The 20,831-nt window shown below is 42.7% G+C and overlaps 1 protein-coding gene across 1 annotated transcript; it reads right to left on the reverse strand.

Annotated features, from left to right (window-relative positions):
• Positions 1-4,592: 4,592 nt before the first annotated feature.
• LOC144945340 (protein NipSnap homolog 1-like) lies at positions 4,593-20,509 on the reverse strand. Its single transcript, XM_078873798.1, has 10 exons — positions 20,390-20,509; positions 17,260-17,402; positions 13,944-13,989; positions 13,046-13,140; positions 11,024-11,094; positions 10,636-10,776; positions 9,555-9,586; positions 8,182-8,276; positions 6,838-6,921; positions 4,593-6,068 (listed from the first exon to the last, which is right to left on the reverse strand). Exons 1-10 carry the CDS (start codon positions 20,464-20,466, stop codon positions 6,004-6,006), a joined length of 849 nt encoding a protein of 282 aa, XP_078729924.1. The 5' UTR covers positions 20,467-20,509; the 3' UTR covers positions 4,593-6,003.
• Positions 20,510-20,831: the final 322 nt, after the last annotated feature.

The following is a 20,831-nucleotide window of genomic DNA, read 5'->3' on the forward strand; positions in this document are numbered from 1 at the left end:
GTCTGTGCACAGCCTGGACCCCCCACCCCCAAGGGAGGGGCTCTACCCATCTGTCATGGGGTTGTGGGTCTGCCAAGGCCTACATCATCTTATTGTGGGGTTGCATTGACTGTAAGTGCAACGTGATGCAAGTTGGCTGCTTGTGTGAAACTTCGTTGGAATCCGTATATCTGTGCATACATTTCACCTTGATTCGTCAAGGTGTGAATTTTCCAATAGTTGGAGAGTTTGAAGAATATTGTAAAATATTGTGCAACTTCCCCCACCCCCTTTTATGTATTTCTAAATAAGAACAATGTGCTTGAATTCATAAGAATGTAATAAATTTACACTCGCATCACGACGCAGTCGTTGTTACATTTGTGTTACTCGTTGAACATTTCTATGGCAGGATTTATCAAACTCTAACCCTCATACTGTATATTGTGTAAAGCATTGCCCCGTAGACCTCCCCACCACCGTTTCCCCCCCCCCCCATTCAGTGTTAATTTCCATCTTACTCGAGGCCAGTTCTTGCCCTCTGTGACACAATGTGAGAATTGTATTGTTTTATTATTTCCCTTCTACGTGACTTTACCGAAAGAACCAAGAACATGAATCCCTGCAGTCACAAAAGCTTTAAATCAAAATACAACTATTTTGTTTCATCAAACCTATGTATTTATTAACGTACATTTTTTTAAACGATTAAGAATCATAGGGTTGCAAGGCTGCAGTCAAGGTTAAGAACCGCTTGTTTTAGAGGATATTCGCTCCACCCTTATAACACGCTGGCCAAACAAACGTCTTGGGAGTCGTGGGAGTTACCCACACTTTTCCCCAATACACACGTGATCTGTGGTGTACCCATTTATACTGTTGCCAAGTGGAGAGGCAGGGGAATGCACGTGCTCGTTTCAACTGTCGTTCCGAGAGGTTCGATTGGACCGGTGACCTCTGACTTGCAAAGCCACTGTCCTGATAATTGTTTTTTTGATCCAATCGAGCTGATATTTTCCACACAGACTCGTTGTGCGTGACAATTAATGTTCGTGAAAATTTTTTTCCAAAATTTTACACTTTTTAGGACAAAAATCTTATATTTAATTACCAATTGCTTAATGGTGCAATGCAATCATCTGACCCATAGGTGGCAGCCATCACAAGCCAGAGGACGAGAGGACTCTAGCCGCCACGCATATAAAGGATTTATAGTGAAAAACTTTTTTTACGGGTTATACTTGTCTGGCAACAAAACTGACACCTTTTTTACGATGAGTCATGTTTGCATAGACCACAATACCTGCAGTCATAATGCAAACAAAAAACATAACTCTGATAATGTATGCGCTGTCCTGTCCACTGTGTCCTGACCATGACTATTCTTGGCAGTGCCCTCTGTATAACTGATTTAGTAGCTTTATAGGAATGTGTTTAAACACTAAACCAAATTCAAACGTCATGTTCACATCCAGAGGTCAAAGTGTTGCCCATTACTGTGCCTCACAAATGTGTGTGCAGCAGACATCGACTTGATGGACCTGTTTCGATTTAAAGCTTTCGTGACTGCAGGGATTCATCTTCTAGGTTCTTTCGGTAAAGTCACGTAGAATGGAAATAATAAAAATAAAACATAAAATAATTCTCACGTTTCGGCCACAACGCAAGCAGCCGTCAGGTGAAGAATAGGTCTGTCTTCTCGAATTATTTTATTGGTTTATTTTTATTATTTCCATTCTACGTGGCTTTACCGAAAGAACCAATAAGTTGATGGACCTGCTTTTCTCGTTTCGCGCTTGATTTTTTTAAAACTCTGCTACCGTGAAATGACTCTCGTGTATCAGCTGACACTGCGAGCGTGGGAGGGGAGAGAGACACTTTTGGAAGCGGGAGTGCGACTCGAATTACCGAACACAATCGACCACTGTCACAACGGGTGGCTGGGCAGAGGGCCGTGGGAGCAGTCCACACATTTGGATTCAATCTCCACTTTATTTCCAACCCCATGGTATCACAATTGGCCACGCAAACAGCGTCATGGCTAGTCACGTCTCCACGGTTTGCGAGTGCAAGTTTATTATTCCAAAGAGGAACATTTGGCCGCTTTGTATCGGCCAAGACGATACGATTCGCGGAAAGCGTACCATCTGAAACTTTATTAAGTTGCATCGCTGTGCCATGTGACATGCTAAAAATTAAACAAACTCATGGGCGCTTAACTAAAGTGTGTTTCTCTCGCTTCGGGCATAGACAAATTACCAAAAAAAAGTTGGTGAGATTGAACCGTGCACCTACATTCATATTTTAGTGTTAATCTTAAGAGTTCTTATTCACCGTAAGTTGATCATTTCTTCTTATAACCATCTGAAGACGATAGTGCATGTAGAAATATATCGTATTTGTTATCATTGGTGGTGCATTTGTTCCTACAGAATTGTGAGAAGGGAATTGCCGTGATTTGTGAACGTTAACATTTGCTGCATCACCGACATTGCAAGCCGTGCAAATGAACGAACGCCGCTAAATGTAAACAATTCGAGACTAATTATTTATTATTAACCATCAAAATGTTACCTCGGGATAAATTGTACAAAGCGAAACCGTATATTGTACCCCGACTCCGAAACTGGCTTATCCAATGTCGTCAACTGCTCAAACAACGTGAATCCCACAAGAGTTCAGATTGTAAAAAAAGATATACGAAAATCATTTACTGCCTTCATGCTTCAATGATGTGCACTGGGTCATAAAAAAAACTCAAAAATGTTGGGAAAAGTATTGTGTTGTGCCACCAAGGACTGTACCGATATTATCTTTCAGGTCCACAAAGTCAACTTTATTCCCGTTTGTAAAGTGAGTGAGCAATGGTGGAGATCTGGAATTTATTACATTTACATGGACGGTGGAATGGAAGAACTGTACTGGTAATTGTGCCAACATGGACTTTTACCCTGCAAGTGATACTGATTGGCAGATCGCGTTGTGTGTAGTTTATCATTCATCGAGACGTACAATTGAGCAAATATTCACATGGAGCAATACAACCAGTAACAGGGCTACTCCGGTTATCATTTTTTAACCCCCTTGACTTTAAATCAAACATTTGTCGAAGCTGACACGCGGTAGAACAGTATTAATCATCAACATTTTAAATTAACATTTTATTCATTTTCACAAAAATCAGGAAACTTTATTTCAGAAATGTACGTGTATATATTTTTTTGAATTTGTACACAAAATATAGGATTGAAATACAGGTCACCTATAGCATTATAATAATGGTGACTATGGGTTCACACTTGACATGCAATGAGAAAGCAATACCCATACTCTTTGGTTCTTTCGGTAAAGTCACGTAGGTATAACACAAGCGTCCATCATCAGGTGGGAAAGCATGGTCTGTGTTGCGCCCGAAACATCGTGATTTATTTTATTTTATACCTACGTGACCTTACCGAAAAAACCAAAGAGTAAGGATTTTCCTGCAGTCGCGAAAGCTTCAAATCAAAGCAATACCCCTTTTGCACTGGGCCAGCGTAGCGTCCTTCCAGTTACAGGCGGTCTTTCAATCCCTATTTGCCGAGCCGAGTCTGATATACTGGCCTGAAACCTCAGAACATTATCTGAATCTGGCTTGGGCTCAAGCCAGGTCGGGGGTGAGGTTAATAATTTTCATAAGCTGGCCTTCACCAAAACAATCAAACCCCCCTCCCTCCCTCCCGTCTTGCCTTCTTAACCACGATTCTTCTCACAATATGAATTGCGATAAATTGCTCCTCCCCCCGTCAATTCCTTAAACTCACCCGAATCGATTCTACTCAAGGCTGTAGGACACGCGCCCATCGCACAATTCAGCATCGGCCAGATGTTTAAGTTTTCAATCAAATTTAAACTCCCGTTACCAACTCTGTTTAATCTTAATTGGCGTCGTATTCGTATCAACTGCACAGTGATGCTATGATTGTAAATGGTGCTAATTGCCGACACTGCATCATCTGCATGCACCTCGACTCGTTTATTGTACTGACGTCAGTGGCACGGCCCCGGGGTTTTGCAGCGGGGGAAAAAAACTCAAACTTGCCACTTTCTTAAGCCAGGCCAGCCTGGCTTGGCATGACCCTGCCAAAGCAGCTCAATTCCACGGAGGTAACATAGGGTGTCAGAGTCTTTGGATCCAACAAAATTATTGAAGGCCCCAAAGGAAAATTGCCCTTTACGACCCCAACACTTGTTGCTTTGTCTGGACGCGAGACATATGCCCTCAATAACATCCCTTTACGTTTAAGGAGTCGTGTAGGACCCAAGAAGAAAAGTGGTCACCGTGTGTGTCACCTGCAACAGCGGTGTGTGCGAGATGGGGAAATTTGGCATTGGAAAGTAACATTTTTAAAGTGCGGGATACAGAAATAGGGGCGCACGGATGCATCGATGCATACCAATTCATATTCTTGGTTCTTTCGGTAAAGTCACGTAGAAGGGAAATAATAAAATAATATAAATATAAAACAATAAAAAATTCTCACGTTTCATGAGAATTATTGTTTAATATTTATTGTTTTGTATTTATATTCTTTTATTATTTCCCTTCTACGTGACTTTACCGAAAGAACCAAGAATATGAATCCCTGCAGTCACGAAAGCTTTAAATCAAAAGCATACCAATTCGTCTATAGCTTTTAAGACGCGGGCACTGCACTGCGTGTTTAAGCATCGGCGTGTTTTATATTTGTATAGGCTGTATGCAAATGTAATTCTCACGTGACCCTCTCCAGGCACTTGAGGCCGATGCATCATATTCCCAAAAAATAATTCTCGAATTAAATTGTGAGCAGTCAATAAATCGCAGAGGGGGGGGGGGGGAATCATTACACCAATATTTACAGTAGATCATCAATTACCCGTGTCTTTTAAACCGAATAAACCCGCCATTCGTAGCGCCATGACTACAGAATGGCACAATTTTGCAAAGAGTTGAGGTTGCTCACCATGACCAGTAGAGCAGTGGTTTTTTATTTTCACGAGTTTTTCAAATATTTCACCTGTGTATTTTGCCTGAAGATATTGAACATTTTAAGAGAATGAGCCCAACCTTGCAAAAATAGAGCTGTCTGGCCTTCAGTGTGGTGGTTATCGACGGCACGCCTCTCCTCAACCACACACAACAACCCAGAATATAAAAAGATCAGGAACAACCTTCATGTGGAAATTTACAATGCTTCTTGGAAGTGATTTACAAATATTTTTTTTGTGATTTGGTATTTTTGGAGGCGATATTAACTGAAGAGTTTTTGCTTTTCGTGTGCATCCACCTTGTAGATGCCTTGCCAGTGGCAGCTTGTGTTTTTGGGCTGGTGTGTTTTGTCCCTATATCCTTTTGATGATACATACACGTTTAGTATTCAGGAAAGTAGCACATTAGATTTCAAAATACATTCCATCTGTCATCATGGCACAAAAAAGAACCGATTCTAAAATATAATTATATTCATATCACTGGACAGGAAATTATACCTGCAGAGACCTTCCAAGATGGATAGTTTTATATTGAACACGTATATACCCACAAGTAGAAAAGAAGCTGGTGGTGGCTCATTAGGCCCAACATTTGACAAATTCTATCAATCAGTGGAGCTTGAACATTCTAGTGTGTTAATTAGCCTCACCATTGCATACACCAGCCCTCCGTACCAGAATAAAACATAGAACCCTTGGTAATCCTTCACAAAAAAGTGCTTAGAGTCCAGGTTACACGTGGTCAACGTTTGACACAAGACTAATGCCTACATGCCGTGTGCGCTCGCTCTCCCTGCAAGGGTAAGAATGCAGCCACATTTAAAAGCGGTGACACCTGCTTTACTACGCAGACTGCCCGATTGTTTCCAGAGAGCAAAAAATCCAAAACAAAACCTATCGCAGAGGGCAAGAGCTGTACTCGTGTGTGAGGCACACATCCGGAGCATAACCATGTAGTGCATGGGCTGTGTGGGACAGGGGGAACCGGCTGACATGCAAGTCGATGGTCGCTCACTGCAAGGGTGAGAATGGTTGCGGGATCATGATTCGAGACTCCATCTGCTGGATGAGGGGCACTGTAAACAAAGGCAAGAGAATATTTTAATATACAGAGTCAGAATATTTCTACTGGAGGAATCCAATGAGCTACAATTTTTCAGATATCCAGTAGGGGCGTGGGTGAAGAACGTTACAACAACAAACAATACAATATAAACATAAAATAAGAATCTGTGTTGAGTTGCGATTCAAATTTCTGTTGGTGGGATGTCAACAATGGCTGTTGTACGGACCAACTCAATCTTGGCATAAAATTCGCGCTAATGTCTCAGAGCGTCGCCCCGCGATCGCGTGAGCAGGGAGACACTGATCCTGGGACAGAAATAAAAAACTATATTTCTACTGGAGGAATCCGATGAGCTATAAAGCTCTTTTTGACAGAGAGGTAAGAACCCAAGGCCAGCTCCAGTCATGTCCACATAGGCAATTGTCAGACATTTATAAATAAAATGTGTATATATAGTGTTACCCACATAGGTAATTGTTATAAATGTATAAAGTATTATAGTGTTAAGAGATGTATATATGAAGTGTTATAGTATAAGAGATAATAACATGCATCATGGTTAAAATGTCTGTGCAGACACAAACATACGTATGGATGTAGTATCATCGTGGTCCAAATTTACCACGATTCTTTGGAACAATTACCTATCAAAAACACCTTTTAATCTTCCGCTGTTAGTAATGGGAATTTCTCACAATTCAGATGTGACTTGAGTAGAGCTAGCATATACATATTCTGAATGTGGAAAAAAATCTCAGGTAGCCATCGAGAAGCCTCACCCGTATAGTAAACGTTCTCATCCCAGCCCCGCTTTTGCCAGGCCGAGTTGCGAGTGTCGTCGCGGTTCTGAAGATCCTTGTAGGCTGCCAAAAACACACGGCATCCCCTTCGCTCGATCGCCGTCCGTGACGTGCGTGGCAACGCAAGTTTGTAAATTGTGGGAAAACGCAACGGAACAATGACCGCAGACTCGAAAACAATTGATTTACAGCACACAAAGGTGTGCACTTGTCTGTTCAAAAGCTCGCGGCTTTATCCAGACCACCAGCTCAAAGGAACTGAACGCGTGGACGTGCTGTCGTTTCGACGACCAACTCAACGAGTTGAAAAATGTGGCTGCCCAACAGGCAGCAGTGAAACTAGCTGTAGACCAGTTGCATCCTCAATAGGACTCATCAGTACAGTACAGTCATTCATATTTGCTGCTGCCATATGTCTCTGGAAGTTATGTCTTTGTTCGTTGTCATTTAGAGATTTAAAACACATTCCTGCGGAGGGAGCTGGTAGGAACGTTGGGTTGCTCAGTCAATGGCCAGGGTCAACGGCGGCGTGGTGTATTCCGCAAATATGCCCGACTGAGGGCGGGCACAAGCCGGCGTGAGTAGGTTAAACGTTGAGTTTTATAAGGGCACCACGGGGTGACCAACCCCTCTCCACCCAGCCCCACCCCTCCCACCCAGCCCCTCCCCATCCTCCCCACCCAGCCCCTCCCCACCCTCCCCACCCAGCCCCTCCCCACCCTCCCCACCCAGCCCCTCCCCGGTTGATCGTCGATTATTCGGCGCCAAGTTGATTATCTGGCTGCTTCCAACATTTATCCGGCGGTCCCGGGCCGATCCGGCGAAACCGCTCAAAATTCTGTAACCGGGTCCGACGATCGACACCATGTGTGTGACAAAAAAAAGTATCTACGCTTTATTTCAGTGTGAAATATTATATACAGTACATTATACACAACACACTACTTAAACAATGAACATACTGCACGTATATACATTATCCTACGCCGAGTCTTCGAGATTAGAGTGGTAAGTACGGCACAGTAAATACCGCCACTATTTAAAGTAGGATACCTAATTTTTGTCAATTTCTATGTTTATTTATGCCAATATCACATAGCAAACGAATTCAAAACACAAAAAAACACATAACAGCACCGAAAAACAACGTGCAAAAATATGCCGTTTTAAATCACGATGTAGTGATTACCGTTTTTGAAAATCCAGCGCGCCCCCCCTCCACCACGCTGCCAGATATTCAATGACCTACTGAACTTTTCCCCCGTAGATCACAATCGACAATGTACAACCTCCGGTGACCGCGTTATGTGAGCGCAAGTTTACCCCAGAGGTGGTGCACCATGTAGAGGTCACCGATCTGGGAGAAGAACCCCCCCACAGCCTCGTTATTCTCCTGCCGGAAGCGGATGGCTCGAGCCCTGCACGCCAGCAAACCACAGAGCCGCCAACCAATGGTTTTGGTTTGAAAGATTGGGCCCCGCCGGTGCTCGCGAGATTATAAATAACGATTATTAACTTTCGATTTAAAGCTTTCGTGACTGCAGGGATTCATCTTCTTGGTTCTTTCGGTAAAGTCACGTAGAAGGGAAATAATAAAATAATAAAAATAAAACAATAAAATCATGCTCACGACGTTTCGGCCACAACGCAAGCATCCAGACCTGTTCTTCTCATTCAGACGTCTTTCCGACAGACCTGTTCTTCACCTGAGGACGGCTGCTTGCGTTGTGGCCGAAACGTCGTGAGAATTATTAAATTATGTTTTATTTTATTATTTTATTATTTCCCTTCTACGTGACTTTACCGAAATAACCAAGAAGATTATTAACTTGTCACGTGCACAGTATTCGCTCACTCTCGAAGACGGAGAGAGAGCGAGCGACTCAGAGGGGTAAGGCACCACAGGCACATACTGGACATCTGTGAAAAAGAGCTTCCTAGCTCATCAGATTCCTCAAGTCTAAATAAAGATTATGATTCTGACAAGTGGGAAGGCAGCCGCGCGGTGGGCCCCAAGCTCTACGGTCCTCTACATATTAAGGTGTCATAGGTCCATGAAATATTGCTTACATCTGGGAGGAAACCGGAGCACCCGGAGAAACCCCACACGTGCAAGGGGGAAACACTGTATCCCATACAGGCTGAACGGGTGTGGAGTCCACATTCTTTACGTACTGCCTTCTGACATCTCGACACCCATGGGAAGGGAGGTTTACGACGTTTGTGCGATCCACCAAACCCTCGCTGCCTTCCACAGTGCTGGATTACAGGCGTGCGTCGCCACCACCGCCCGCAGATGCCCGCAGATGCCCGCAGATTCTCTGACGAGCGCGACGAGGCTGAGACGCACAGCTGTTAAGGCAGGTGCAGGCTACTGCCTCCCCCAGACTTGGTAGCTACAGAAACTTAAGACTCATCTTCTTGGTTCTTTCGGTAAAGTCACGTAGAATGGAAGTAATAAAATAATAAAAATAAAACATAATAAAATAATTCTCACGACGTTTCGGCCACAACGCATGCAGCCGTCCTCAGGTGAAGACCAGGTCTGTCGGGGAGACAGACTTCCCTTCTACGTGACTTTACCGAAAGAACCAAGAAGATGAATCCCTGCAGTCACGAAAGCTTTAAATCGAAACTTAAGACTGCCAAATAAAATGCAGTTTTAAAGGCAATGGTGTCTCTGCAAGGCGACTCACCAGTTGTTTCCCCATTCGATCATCGTGCCTGGCTGTCAGAATAAAAAAAAACAATGAATTGATTATACGGAGAAATGTAATTCATTTATTTATTATCACAATTGTTAGGGCATGGGACATTGATCGAAACAGAAATGTGTTTAAGAAATTATTTTAACATTAGTCAAACTAAAAGCTTAAATTATCATACAGTAGTAACACGTTTATATTCTGTCATGACTACACTACAAGATATTTCAGAATTAACATCCTAAGAGAACTACAACAACACAATTGTACATTTCATGATGATACGTGGCTGATTCAAATTTGACATTTGTCACTTTCTGGGCAAAGTATTTTTTGTTGTCCGTCCCCGCACATCCTATGAGCACGGTTGGCTACACACAGTGAGAAATAAGTTCAACATACGTACATACATACGTAGGTATTTCACGAACCGAGCTAAACTCCCATTGAAAGTGTTTCTTAGTGTGAATAACGACACGGCAATTCCCGTGGGTGCACTGTTAAAGGTGATTAATGTGGTCACGCTTAGGCAAGGGGGCTTCTCATCTTAAGAAGGAATGAATCTATTCTACTTGTCCCATTCTCGTGAGACGTGCAAGGAGCGGTGAAAATCCATAATACGGGGTTTTTTTGGGTGAGATCTCGTAAATATAAATGTGTCGTTAAATCCGCCACCACCCAACACAGCCAATTAGTAAGATTCGTTACGTCAACAGAACATGCCAATTCGTTACTAGTACAGCACACCAGTCCGTTGAAGAGCAAAGCGGTGGAAATAATAACCACACTTTATCAGTCCTACGCGATAAGCCACTGTGTTGAGCTATCATTTATGGCCAGATCGCTTCTGCGAAAGAGCTATACAGCTCAGTGGGCCTTACCTGGCAAAATAAATTGTTGAGTTTAGTTTTATACTTCACTGCATTTCTCAGTGCAGCCTGATGAAGTCTGAAGCCTATAATGATGCTGTCATATACATATATATGTCGCTACAAATGGATGCGTTTGTTGGGTGTGGTGTGGTGTGGGTGGGGAAGAGACAGACAAGAGGGCAGCAACATGGAAGAGGCACCTTGAGTCTGTAGCTCCGTAGCTCGTAAATATTCGGCCCGGGCCTGGGGAGGGGCTCATTCCAGAAGCTAAACTCCATCAAGAGTTGGTTTTTACGTGCATGGAGCATTTTACTCCGTTCCCTCCTGAACTCCAGGTACTCCTGTGAGTGTCAAAGCACAACAGTGAAATCTGAAACCATCAACTACACGAAGACACGTTCGAACGCCAAAATAACGTGCAGTGCGTGCAAATTACATTATAAAGCATGTACATTGCTGAATTTAATGTCACAAATTGATTGGGCGGATGTGCATTTGAATGCGATTGGTTATTTCGCAAAATACGTAGAATTCTCAGCCCAAGCATCCATCGTCTCGGGGTGCGTTAAAAGTAAACAACATGCATGCCTTGTTCTGCCTCAGTTTATTCATAACATCCATCAGAGTTGGATAGCCACCGATGTATCGCCACAGGTGCACTACACACAACACAAAAGCAGCGTGAGGAAAACACATCGCTTGGTCATGCTGCGTTGGCAGTCGTGCACAGGCACAAATTGCAACAACAAAAACCACACGATGCACACACGTCATTGACACTGCTTCACAAGAAAAAAAAAAAGATATAATTGGCGACGTTTCAGACCATGGCCCTTCTTCATGGCACATAGATGTTGTATGAAAACAGGCCATTATCCAAAACCTCACCTATTTTTTCCTGAGCCTTAGCTAGTTTTGGAATATACTTAAAACGGTGTTTGTTGGTTCAAAAGAGCGTATTCCATGTGATGAATGCACATTTGTGACCGGAATGGACTCGAAAGAGGGCGCGATAAAAAATGTTCAGAATAGTTAGATCCTCTGCAACATTTGTGATGCCAATGCATGCTGTATATCCCACAGGATGTTAGCTAGCAGCTCTGAGACTTTGTATGTAGGTGCTCCAGTGACACAGACAATAGGACGAAACAACGTACCAACATTTTGCAAAGACGACTACTGCATCGAGCACTTTCAGATGCGCTTCTGCAGCCGTCTGGAACGCTCTTTCTTCCGATATTAGGAAGCCACTGGAGCTAAGCACTTTTAAATGTAGATTAGTTTAGTTTTGTTTTCCTTCCCCCCCACCTCCAATTAGCGCGACTGACCACTGCGAAATAAGTTCAATATATACACATACATACAAGCTTTTGTACCTTTATGAGTCCATACATGTATAGTGCTGTGCTATTCTTGCTCTGACAGTGCTGCATATTCCCTATATCAACAAGTGGCCTGCACTTGTTCCGCATGCTCAAGTGGCCAAGCACACCCTCGAAATAGGTTCACTGTTTTGATTTCACAAGAGTGGCCATGTTGGGACCACCCCGCCCCACCCAATGAATAGCTGTGACCCTTCACGGAGTTCTGATGCGTCCATCAGGAGGGTACTTGTCTGAACGATGTCAGAAAAGTACCCTTCACCACGCCGCACTACCAACCATGCACATGCACCGAACAAAAACAGTGACATCCAGTTCATAACATGGATGCCCATGTAAACACACACGTCAGCATACAGACTCTCCAACCCTAAATCCACACCCCCTTCTCAAAGCCCGTCAAAGGAATTCACCTCTCACTCCCCACATCTACCACTGGAGTTTAAAAATAAAATAGCTCATTCCCTTGGTTATTTGTATACAAGTGTATTGAAGACAGGGTACAAAGCTTGTGCACTGAACTGTAAAAATTACCCTCCACCCTATCACTCCCGCGTCCTCACCTCTTTGTTGCCAACTTAAGCTGACTATGATTGTGCGGGAAATTCCAAACTGATAATACCACTATTTGATCATTAAAAATGACAGGATGGTGTGCCTCATCACATAATGACTATTACTTATTAACTGTCGATCTGGCCAAATGGCACTGTGGTTACAAACCTTGTCTCTTCGCCAGCATTGGTGTTGCTACACAGGTCTACACACCATTGTCGCTTTAGACGCTGTGGCTATGTAGTCCACACACTGGTAACAACACCTGCATTGCTCGTACTGAAGACATGAGCAATGCACTGGAGATGTATTTGTTTTTATTCCCTTCGAGGGGCATTGCAAGTGCTATAAGGATATGGCTTTGCAGCACACCTGCCCAAGATTAAGTTGACGCTCCATCACCTATATTGGTGTACCTGGTCACTATATTGGTGGTGCACCCACATGTTACATACGAGTGCTGTGTGTGCATGCCATTGCTGTGCACTAGACATTAACGCTGTGTTTCTCCTTTAACTATTATGCTGAAGCCGAGCGCTGTATCCGATTGCAGTCTCGTACACTGTACCTATGCACTAGGCCACACTGGTATATTTACACGTTTCATTCATGATATATGCTATGATGCGTGTGGCATACCCATGCGGTGCACATGCACACCATGCGTACGTACCGGCCTGATCCTGCTCGCCGTACCACGTGTTCCAAGAGCCCACCAGCTCGCATGGGTAGCTCGCATCGTTGTGCAATTTCATCAGTGCCTCCGCTCTGCAGTGCGAAAACGCTGTCCATGAGATCCACAATGCACGCTGGCAAAGCACCAAAACCAACAGCTTGACTTTTAAAAAAATGTGGCTTTAATTGGAACCAAATGAAAACGCATCCAACACGGGCCATATTTCAGCGTCACGTTACCAGAAGGCTCGTCAGCATTTCTAGATTAACACAACATGGAGGAAAGATGCACTATGGAAAACGGAAGATAGGAAAGCGATTTTACAAACTTTTGCTCATCATTTTAACTTCACTGTGAAACTTTGCAGGTACAATTATATGGGTAACGATGATGAAAGATAACACATCTGCTTATGATGACAAATATCCCTTGAGAACAGGTTTGAGTGCTTTGGGAAAACTTAGCTTGATAATGAGAGCAACACGCTGATGTGCCTCAAGATAAACAAAGACAATCATTGTGGACAGCCGATGACATTCAACCTAGAGACATATCTAACAGATAAGAGCTCTTTGGGATTGTTTTTTTTGCTTTGTATTATGTGAAGTAAAGCGATGATGCTCTGTGAAGATGAGTGATGCTCCATACATTTTTTTGTTAGGAGACGTGGGCAGGCAATGATCAACAAGTGGTTGTGGTTAACTGTGAAAACAATTGCAGGCTTAAGGAAAATAAAAACAAGTAGAAAATAATGTTACGGACGATCTATGTTTCACCTTTCAAAAATGTTGAGGCCAAACTCATTTTGGAGTTGTCAATGCTGCATTATATATAATTTAAAAAACTTTTACATTTCAACAAAATCTAAATCTTCATTGTACGATACACAACTTACGAGATTGTGTTGTAGTCCTCTAGATTTTCTGGCTTCACGTTGTGAACTGTCAAATGACAGAGATTGATAAAAGTTAACTGTACTGATTTGGTCGGCACTTACAGCTATAACTTTCCCACATTTTCAAGGCATGTTTTTTGTTATCCGACCGGTCTGTTTTCATGACCTGAGGATCCAAGATTTAATACAAAGCTGGGTGGACTAACCCATTAACTAAGCTGATGAACATACGATTTGGAATTATGACTATCGATGAATCCACATGCTTTTTCACCAATTCTCAAATGAATGTGAGCAGAATGGCGCACAAGTTTGGGTTATGGTTCAAGTAAATTTAAGCCATGGGGTAAGCCTGTACACGTATGTAGTGTTGAACTTCTTTCGCACCGTACGTAGCCAACCGTGCTATGTCATCTCAATCTAGATTTGAAGTTTTCGTGAATGCAGGGATCCATACTCTTTGGTTATTTCGGTAAAGTCACGTGGGTAGAAAATAAAATAGCCCCGCCCACTCCCCCCCGCAGCCTCACGTCCTTCTCCTCGCGTCCACGCAGCGCTCTCCCTCCCCCTACCCCACACCCCTCGCTCCCCCCCCCCCCTTGCTCCTCCCCCTTTCTTACCTATATAACCTCTTACCACGGCAACTCTCTCTCCCACTTCAGCAAAAAAAAGTTATTGCTGTGGTTTTCCCACCTGATGATGATTGCTTGTGTTGCAATCGAAACGTCGTGATTTGATTAATTGTACTTTTTTTTGTTATCCCTTCGTGACTTTACCGAAAGAACCAAAGAGTCTGTCATCTCACTTGCATTTGCCCGCATGTCAAAGTGCATTCATGGACGCCAGGCTTAGTTAATGGGTTAGTTTCATGAACTTTGTGCAAAAGAGACATCATCATATTTTCTGTCAAAACTTTGCCCCACTCTCCATACAGCACCATTTCACATGTGATATTTCAATATGCATGACAATACCTAACAATCTGAATAGAGTGTGTGTAAATACAACCACTGTAAGCAGCAACAGTGGTTGGCAAGGACATCATGTAATATGTACAGTACATATGTATGTTAGAGAAGAGATATTCAGTCATAGGTAGACTAAAAGAGTATTTTCATTAAGTTGTATGTAGTGCGTAATGTACCGACTATATTATTTAACACTGAAATCAAGCGTAGCTACCTTTTTTTGTCATGCACATGGTGCTAATCGCCGGAATAATCAACAGCCTTTTGAGTGGTTTCGCCGGATCGGACCGTTGTAAATTGTTGGAAGCAGCCGGATAATCGATGAGCAACTGCATACATGGCCATAAAAGTGCGTCTGCCCTCGCGTGCATATAATATATGCACCGTACTGCGGTATTCCGAACGCACTTTGGAAGCGGGGTCCAACGTTTATTCGCATACACATCAATACGTGCAGCGAGGCTATTATTTATACAAAGCCTGAACACAACACTTACTTTTACAAAGGTACAAAAAAACTTCGACAAAAGATATAATCGTTATTTACATATTGAAGTATAAATGAATAAAGTAGGTTAAGTCCTGTTGATATTGGAGCGAAAGCGATGTCAAAAATACGATTTTATAATGCTTCGTGAAGCATTATAAAATCGTGTTGTGGTTGTGTAAGATTACACAATCAAGCTGATTTATCTCGAGCTGTGAACAACAGCATGGAAGCCACCAGCCGCTCTATGCCCTAGCCAGTAAATTGGCAACTACCATGCTTGAAACTTGATAAGAATGGCATGCTCAAACGCATCACCGTCACAACGAAAATGTTGGACCCATTTCCCTTAGAATCTGCTTGGCTCGGCGTATATCAAGCAGATCGCCATACACTTGCATACAGTTGATCGTGGATTATCCGGCACCGTGCAATCATCCATCCGGCTGCTTCCAACATTATCCGGCAGTCCAGGGCCGATCCGGCAAAACCGGCAAAATCCGCTCCAAAGGGCTGTAACCAGTCTGGCGATTGGCACCATGTGTGTGACAAAAAAAGTAGCTACGCTTAAATTCAGTGTGAAATATTATCGACAGTACATTACACACTGCATACAACATAAACAATGAAAATACTGCACTATATACATCACCCCACGCAAAGTCTTCGAGATTGGAGTGGTAAGTACGGCACAGTAAATACCGTCACTTCTAAAGTAGCAAATTTATTTTTGTCTATTTCTACGTTTATTTATGCCAATATCATATAGTAAACACATTTAAAAACACAAAAAACCATACAACACCTAAAAAGAATGTGCAAAAATAAGCTACTTAAAAAAATTATGTAGTGATTGTCTGGCACTTATAAAAAAAAAAATACCCGGCGCCCCCGCCCCCTCCCCCTGAAGCCACAGGATAATTATCGATGATCAACTCGATGTCAACATGGGAGCTTGCGCTGTGCACAAACTTAGTCCTTAAGGCCAGTTTAATACAATGCGAGTAGGGAAAACTGGATCTCCAGGCCCTCACAAAGAACAGGATTTGCGGTAATGAGGATTACAGATCGAAGGTGTTTTAACTGTAATTGGAACAAAATAACTATCTTACAATCCATGTTTGACACAATGCTCATAAGTAATTAAAAGGAGACATGCAGTGTACGAATTGTAACCATAAATTGTTTTACACTGACATTAAAGTGTCAAATTATTCCATGATATGTAAAAAACAAATGCTAACATTCACTATACATAGAACATACTTGGAATAATCTGTTATCGTGGCACACACCAATATCCTCGGAATGCTGTTGTGTTCATGAATTCTGGGTGATGATGACCAATGAAAGGCTGATATATACTCTTAGGTTTTTTCGGTAAAGTCACGTAGGTAAAAATGAATAATAAAAATAATAGAATAGAAATTTGTTATTCTTATTTTATTATTTCTATTATTTTTATTATTGATTTTTACCTAAGTGACTTTACCGAAAAAACCTAAGATCATGAATCCTTGCAGTCACGAAAGCTTCAAATCCAGAAAAGGCTGATATGATATAATTTCATGGCAATGAAGTGGATGGGAGACTGCTGAAGCCTGCAACTGGGATCCAGCATACCCACCACAAACAAAGGACCTAAGACTAAAACGAGCAATCATCGATGCTAACAAGTACGGCCAATTAGACCTACCCTCATCAATACCTACGAAAATGGGGAACAGTATCCATGAGCACCAACCTGCCTCAATGCAATGGTCACCTTACACGGATGACCATGATGATAATGATGATGGGGTAGAGGAGCAAGATGCAATGTCAGTACGTGGGAACGTGGTGAGTGAACAAGTTGGCTCACGCTGCAGCTTGTAGAGGCTGCTCGTCTCCTTTTTGGAGAGCAGGTTAGAGTGTGCATCTGTGCGTGGGTCCACCTTCTGCACAAACATCTTCTTGAGCCACCCTCGCTCCTTATCCCGGCATGCAGCCGACACGGATACGCATCTGTAAGCAGAGATTGCAACACACCTTCTGTCAATGTGACACCGGAGCACGCTGCAGAATAAGATATCCAGATCAATATGCAGACAACACGATTAAGCAAAGTATAGACACATTTAAGGGAGCTGGAGTGACAAATTTATGGATGAAGGTGCAACAGACTTAGGTTGCATATAGAGACACTAGGGGTTATTCGGGGGTACCTGCGGTGCCCCTTACAACCATTTACGGCCTTCGGCCAGGAAAGTCACGGAAAAAATTGCGCACGAACGACGCATTCACGCAAGCACCCGATGCTCCGTTTTGAAGTTTTAAAATGAAACATCTTTGAATTGTATTGTGTTTTGAATTAGATAATTTAATTTCTTCATTAAAAACTTATTTCATTTTACATCTGGAAGACTTCATTGAAAAGGACATTTCGTGTGAATTTTCTCTCGTCGTTAAGTAGATGGCCTTGCTGGGGGTTCGGTTCGATGCGGACTTTCACCAGTTTGGGATTGCGGGATCGAGATAAGGCGACATAGAGCTGCTGGCCATGCGAGAAGACCGCCGTCTGCAGATCGATTCCAACGTAATTGAACGTCTGTCCCTGCACCTTCGTCGTTCATGCAGGGGGCGCGTAGGTTTGCAGCGCCCCCTGCACGAAAACGACGGAAAGTGCAGCGTTCATCACAGATAGATAAAGTTGCGCGCTTATATAAGAATATTTAACAGGCCTTCCAATTGTGATATGTAATGCTCAGATGTGCAGTTTGTCAGCTATTCTAGAATTTGTAATAAACAGAAGCCATGAAGCTAAATTCACTAGTGTAGCTGTCTTATGTGTTCAACATTTCAAAGTTTTAATTAAGAAATAAACTATAGAAATATGGACTCTTATCAAATTATTTTATACCTACGTGACTTTACTGAAAGAACCAAAGAGTATGGATTTCTGCAATCACGAAAGCTTCAAATCAAGATTATAGAAATACGGTCACCGTTTCCACAAAATTGTAAGATAAGGATGGCACACGAACGTGGTTAATTTTAAAATAACCAGTTGGCCATTAAAAGGTTTTAAAGCCTATTTTGGGGTTAAATCAGGCTATCATTCCTGCAGAGGAGATACAATCAGTAACCCCTATTTAGAAAAGCAATACCGGTGCAAACTACCTGAGGCTGTCCCCTGTTATAAATATATGAAGTTTTCACAACTCACTCAGGGCCAACCATTGCTCACTTGACCAGGTGTACACGTTGCTTTTGCGTGTACTGTAACACAAAGTGTGCTATCTATAATCGTTTTTGATTCATGTTAACAGATGCTTGAAAATCCCCCGTGGCAAATGCCATGTCAATCGTTGACCATTTATCAATCCAGTAATCGCGTGGGACCGGGCGGGCATAAAAGGTGAAGCAAAATGTCATGCGAGAATGCGTGATGATTGGATGAAAGGGGTTACACACCCCCGGTGTAACCTTCTACCCTATCCGGGTTCAAACACACGTGTTTACACGGCAAAATAGGCTTTACAACGTGCTGAGTAAGGACTGTCCTTGTTTTCCAGAACCTTTGCCCGATCACATTGGACTTTGTTCCAAAAACAACATGCTTTTGAAACAGTGGACCACGACGCATATTTGGCTCAATGATCATTACAGAGTTCCAGTGGTGTATAACTTTACCCACTTTGTCGATCCACTGCTGGATGGGGGCAAAACAACCTGTTGTGCATGGTGGTCATCAAACCCCAAGCGCTTTCTGAAACCTCAATCCTGCCTGGATTCCAAAATCTGACCAAATCGAGGTACATCCCATGCAATTTGGTGATTGACAACAAATGTATCGTACAGAATTTACACTCACTTAAGCATTAGCCCGGTGTTAACTCGTCACTATAAGCACTGTGTTCCCGGCCACACTATAAATTAAATAGCATCATCGCCTCTGTAAGCCTCTAATTTAAAGCCCTATGTGCAAAAATAGCATTTCAAGTTATTGCATACGAATTATCACCGCTTGTTATTTTTGTGTAGTCTCTAGGGGTTCCTCGCGCGCACATCACTAATTAATAGCGTTGGCCAAACCAAATAAATTGAGGACCAACTATAAGTTGATTTCATTTAAGCAAAAAAGTAATAACTCAAGAGACTAGAATACTGTCGTCCCATTTGCAAGAGTGACCTGGGTGACCAAAATAATAACAGCAAAATCAAATGAAATGGAGTGCAACAATTAAGGATATGTTTTAAAACACTATTTAAACAAGTCTTAAAGATTTTGATTTAACGCTTTCGTGACTGTAGGGATTCATATTCTTGGTTCCATCGATAAAGTCCACTTCTACGTGACTTTACCGAAAGAACCAAGAATATAAGTCTTAAAGACTCAGTGAGGCTTTGCTGGGGCACGCATATTACATCGCATGTGACGTAAATACGGGTTGTGTACGTTATGCATCTCTGTGTTTAAAGCAGAGGTGTGGACTCGAGTCATGTGACTTGGACTCGAGTCAGACTCGAGTCATGAATTTGATGACTTGCGACTCGACTTGGACTTGCATAACAATGACTTTGTCCCACCTATGAGATGTGGACTCGAGTCATGTGACTTGGACTCGAGTCATGAATTTGATGACTTGCGACTCGACTTGGACTTGCATAACAATGACTTTGTCCCACCTCTGGTTTAAAGTAAATAATTGAGCAATGAAATACCGCCATCAAGATTGCAATGAATGTGTTACCAATCACTGTCAATACACAATTGCACGCGATCTCGAGTAAACAACCACATGCGTGCAATATCAAGTGAGTCCCTACAGGGGGGGGGGTTATTGTTGAAGGGTCGTCGCGGGAGGCCTAGCCACAGGCTCCCGCAACAAAACTAGGAAAACGCATGGCAGAGCCCAGAGCTCCGAAGGCAAGACGCTTCACGGCGCTAAAAGTGCAAAAGTTATAAAGATACGTCTCGTGCCGGGGAAAAGGCGGATAAGAGGATTTACCTCGCAGTCGCAAGCGAACACGAGCGCCTCCCGAGACAACCGCGAGCGAGTTGCCTGGCGATCAGCGTGCAGGGCATGGTGAAGCTCGCTCGCTCCCTGACAACGAAGTGTGGTAGACGTTGCTGCCTCGCGGGGTGGGGGGGAGGGGGGAGGTGGGCGGAGCCTAATTAACATAAATAATTATTAAATGTTTGGACGTGTTTAATTAACATAATGTGCATTCAATTTTTGCACGTGTGTAATTAACATAATGTGCATTCAATGTTTGCACGTGTTTAATTAACATAATGTACATTCAATGTTTGGACGTGTTTAATTAACATGATGCATGATTAAATTTTTTGGACGTGTTAAATTAACATTATTTATTATTCGATGTTTCTCTGTGCTTCTTTCGGTAAAGCAGGCCTCCTAAAACTGTGCATATCTACAAACTATACAG

Source organism: Lampetra fluviatilis, chromosome 37, assembly GCF_964198595.1.
Source record: "Lampetra fluviatilis chromosome 37, kcLamFluv1.1, whole genome shotgun sequence".
NCBI classification, from domain to species: domain Eukaryota; kingdom Metazoa; phylum Chordata; class Hyperoartia; order Petromyzontiformes; family Petromyzontidae; genus Lampetra; species Lampetra fluviatilis.